This window comes from Adiantum capillus-veneris, chromosome 3 (genome assembly GCF_014529385.1).
Source record: "Adiantum capillus-veneris isolate H3 chromosome 3, ASM1452938v2, whole genome shotgun sequence".
Classification (NCBI taxonomy): Eukaryota; Viridiplantae; Streptophyta; class Polypodiopsida; order Polypodiales; family Pteridaceae; genus Adiantum; species Adiantum capillus-veneris.
Genome location: NC_140933.1, coordinates 157,806,828 through 157,811,007, shown reverse-complemented (window position 1 = coordinate 157,811,007; position 4,180 = coordinate 157,806,828). Strand labels below are relative to the sequence as shown.

The 4,180-nt window shown below is 43.9% G+C and overlaps 1 protein-coding gene across 3 annotated transcripts; it reads left to right on the top strand.

The window, feature by feature from the left end:
* The first annotated feature begins 1,381 nt into the window (after positions 1–1,381).
* LOC147462044 (SPX domain-containing protein 1-like) lies at positions 1,382–3,957 on the top strand. 3 transcript variants are annotated; one of them, XM_086509495.1, is made up of 4 exons: positions 1,382–1,824; positions 1,912–2,249; positions 3,012–3,159; positions 3,274–3,957. In XM_086509495.1, exons 2-4 carry the CDS (start codon positions 1,914–1,916, stop codon positions 3,738–3,740), a joined length of 951 nt encoding a protein of 316 aa, XP_086365621.1. In that variant the 5' UTR covers positions 1,382–1,824; positions 1,912–1,913; the 3' UTR covers positions 3,741–3,957. The 3 variants fall into 3 exon arrangements, with proteins under 3 accessions (XP_086365621.1, XP_086365620.1, XP_086365619.1); XM_086509493.1 differs by having other exon boundaries at positions 1,383–1,824; positions 1,905–2,249; XM_086509494.1 differs by having other exon boundaries at positions 1,382–2,249.
* Positions 3,958–4,180: the final 223 nt, after the last annotated feature.

The window sequence follows — 4,180 nt, the reverse complement described above, 5'->3', positions numbered from 1 at the left end:
TTTTGAAATGTAGCCAAAAGAAAAATTTGCAACCTTCAATCTCTGAAAACTCATTTTCTAATAGCAACACCATAATAGTGATTTTGGAAAGTTCCCAATTCCCACTTTTAACAAGAGCTTAAGATTTGACCACATGGTCAAATCTTAGACAAAGTTTTGAGAGAGTGACTTGGAAGATCTTTTCAAGTACTACCTTATGGAAGGCTTCGGACTTAAAAACTTTGAGATTTGTCCATATGGCCAAATCTTCAAGACATTGGTGATTCCCAAATTGGTTTGTTTTGTAATAAATGCACTTTGCTAAAATGTTTTTGTTTTTTGCAATTTTAAAATAGACATCCATTTGAAGGGTCTATTTTGTGGGCCTCAAATGGATGTCTTTACTTAAGACCCGTACACCAGGTATGCATGCCAGTATGGGTGCGAACCCGTATAGCGGGTATGTATGGTAGTATGGGCATGGTTATACATGCAAATGTAGACGCAAGTATATACACGATAATATGTGTGGATATATAACCATGTCTTCTATCGCACATATAGTTGATGGTCAAGAACAGCACACATAACCATGCTAGTACTCGTGAGAGCGTGCCATTTTCTCTCTCTTCTTTGCATTTCACTACTATATCAACGATTATGGAGTCATTCTCTTAGAGTGTCATGTCGTCTCTCTCTCTCTCTCTCACTCTCACACACACACACACACACACTTTTTTAACCCTCTCTCTCTCTCTCTCTCTCTCTCTCTCTCTCTCTCTCACACACACACACACACACACACACACACACACACACATATGGGAACAAGAGAAGAGGTCCTCAAGGGGACCTCCATGGAGGGAGGGTAACTGTTTTGAGTTACCCCTCCACTAATTTACCCTCCCTCCATTGAGGGAGGGTAACATTTACCCTCACTCCATGAAGGGAGGGTGATGGCACCTCAAAGAGGTGCAGTTGCAAAACGGTTGTACTAACCCCCACCCTCTGCGTATGTGTGTGCGTCTCGTTATGTCAAATCCATCAAATCAGCTTTTGTTTTATGATTACCCCCCTCAGTGTGGGGGGACGCAATTGACAGTTTTCAGTTACTATTTTAAGTAACTGTACAGCCTCATGCATGGTAGTGCGTGCACCAATCATTTGTCTTATTATATGCAACTATGCTAAGGTTTTTGCCAGTTTCGGCATTCTTGCATCGGTAACCATCGTGAGAGTGGAGGTGTGACCACATTATTATTATTACATATTGATGATTGATGATTAGGAACTTTGGAAGTAGTAGGCACCATATGCTGGGTAGGCGAGGTGATCATGTGACGACTTCCAAGGGGCTGGGGGATATGCCCGGAGAAATGCCAAGAAAGGGGAGGAATATGCACGGGTGGGGGTGCAGATATCCCCCGCGAATATTCGGTCATCGTCTCCGACATGCTGAAAACCCGATACTCGACATTCGGACAAGAAGGCCACCACACCATCCAGCTTCCCAGCGCCACTTTTCTTCATCATCCATCCCTGCAGCATTGCAGTTCTGCTGCAATCCTCCAAGCTTTTACTCTGCTTGTCCCGTTGGCCGCCATCCCTGAGGAATCATGCTTCCCGCTCACCCGACATAGCATATCCCCCGCAGGTGGCAGCATATCCCCACTTCCACCCTCTCTAGCACCGTCATCCTAAAAGCCATTGCCACAGCTTCCTGGAATGCCTGCTTTCCAGCTTTTTTTGTGGTAAAAGCCCCATCATGCGCACGTGCCATAGCTACCGCATTGCTCCTGATACTTGAGATCGGTACAAAGTCGTGCCAGAAGCTTCTTCTGAGAGGTACCTTCTCCACCTTTGCCTCCCTCCCTTATTTGCCTTCTCCGGCTCCTCCTTCCGTAATTTACAATTTGTTTGTTAAGGCCGCAGCAATGAAGTTTGGCAAACGCCTCCAGCGTCTTTTGGAGGACAGCCTTCCGGAATGGCGGGACAAGTTCATCTCCTACAAGCTCTTGAAGCAGAGTTTGAACATGATTATGCCCACTGATAATGACGATCCTCTCTGCTTCTCTCGGTATGGCTGCAATGATGATGCGGCCTGGCCTTGCTTCATGCCCAGTGGCTGCCCTCCGGAGCAACTCGGTCCTATGTTCTGTAGGCGCCTTGGCCATGCCGAAGAGAATTTTATTGCCCTGCTTTTTGCAGAGATTGAGAAGATGAATGCCTTCTTTATGGAGAAAGAGGAAGAATTTGTCATACGATTGCAGGTAAGGCTTCTCAAATGAAATTATACAATTTTTTTGTGTCTTTATTTCCATGGGTGGGTGGCCTTGGATGACGGGGTGTTCAAGCCTTTCTCTGCTTAGCCTTTCAATGTGAAATTAGCCTCTCACGCCACAATTGTCTTCGGGGTGTGTTTAAGGGTACAATAGTAATGCATCGAGATGTGAATTTTACGAGTTCCAGTTATGTGACCTCTGTCATGAATCTATCCAAGGCACAATAATTAGCTCAGGGTTGGAGTTATACACAATGCTATGCTACACTGTGCATGGCATTGTTTCCTTTTGTCAGGTCAACATGTAATAGGAATGAAATGGACACCTAGCTTACTAGTGGAGAGGCTGACTATCACAGCCCTCTCCTTATCTGTAGAAAGGCATAGAACTGTGGAAGCTTGAATTGCCCTAGCCTCTGAACTGCAAACTAAATACATACTTTCCCCCTTGTTCTCTCTCCATTTCTTCTCTCTCACATGGGCAGATGCATTGTAATAACTTTTAATCATTGGCTCCATTTGTGTGTCATCATTTCTTGTTAATGTGAGTGGTGGGACTCTTTGATTTTTATTGCTAACCAGGGTATGAAAACCATGTGGAATTGAATTATGTTTACGTCTATCCATATTTCGTGCCCAAGAATTCTAGAGTAAACATGCAAAGTCTGCCAGTGATTTGAGCATGTGTTTTCTCTGCCCTGGTAGATTTGCCATGTATGAATGAGCTCATGACCATTTTTTCAACATTCAGGAAACGAAAGGAAAGCTTGAGAAGCTCCAAGAGATATGGGGTAGTAACCTGGAGTTGAGTCAAGAGATTATAGAAGTTCGGAAGGCTATTGTGAGCATACATGGAGAAATGGTGCTGCTGGAAAATTACAGTGCCTTGAATTACACCGGTAAGCTGATAGGCCCAGCCACTCAATTTGTATGGCCGTATACACAACCAAACTGAGCGGTTGTTGGTGTATGCTATACTTCTGACTAAGTTATTGCCATTTTGTTGATTTCAGGTCTGGTTAAGATAATCAAGAAGCACGATAAGAGAACAGGTGGAGTCTTGCGGATGCCTTTCATACAGAGTGTCCTACAAGAACCATTCTTTGCAACAGACATAATTTCTAAGCTAGTACAAGAATGCGAGGGAACATTACAATTTCTGTTTCCCCATTCCAGTTTCAACCGTAGCAGATCATCCTCAAATGGCATTGAAAAGCCCTTGACGACTCATGATCGAGTGCCTGCCTATTCTGAGGTTTCGGAGGTTTTCATAGATGATGACGACGTTATGAGGCTTTGCAGGAACACAATGGCTGCATGGCACATTATGAGGGAACTCCGCAAAGGCAGCTCTACTTATAATCTTTTCTCTGTTCCACCCTTTGGCTCTGTAGAGTTCGATGATGGACCTTGCTGCAAGTCGGCCATTGCAGAACAGGTATGTTGGTACCCTGAGATTCCCGTGGGATCAAACATATGAAAGATGTCTTGAATCGGCCCCCAACCTTTTCACAGGTTCCATGTGAAACCTCTACACTAATTTGTATTTTCCTTTTCTATGTGGAAAATCTTTCAACAAGAACTTCCATCAGTTGAGAAGCCCACAGCATCGATGTACAGACAGACTTTCAAACGGTCCCTGTAAACTTGGGCTTTACACTTGTATTGACTAATGCTTACCGTACTTTTACTTGATCTATCGAGGTTATAATATAAGTTGTTTAGAGCAAATCTAACATGCTTTGAATGAAGAATGTGGCCCATATTGTCACTTTCTGGTTTTTTAATTTTTACATATTCTTGTGCTTATCCTCTACGTCCCAATGGCGATTGCCGTATGTCAATGCAGGGTTGGGTGCAACTTCCGATCTTGGAGAGAGACAGTGGTGTGAAATTCGTGAATTTCCTCATTTTGAACCG

What these genes read in the sequence shown, in the direction of transcription:
- LOC147462044 (XM_086509495.1), top strand. Translation starts at nt 1,914, where the DNA reads ATGAAGTTTGGCAAACGCCTCCAGCGTCTTTTGGAGGACAGCCTTCCG. An exon ending in AATTTGTCATACGATTGCAG is followed by an intron (nt 2,250 to 3,011) that starts GTAAGGCTTCTC and finishes TTCAACATTCAG; the next exon opens with GAAACGAAAGGAAAGCTTGA. An exon ending in CAGTGCCTTGAATTACACCG is followed by an intron (nt 3,160 to 3,273) that starts GTAAGCTGATAG and finishes TGTTGATTTCAG; the next exon opens with GTCTGGTTAAGATAATCAAG.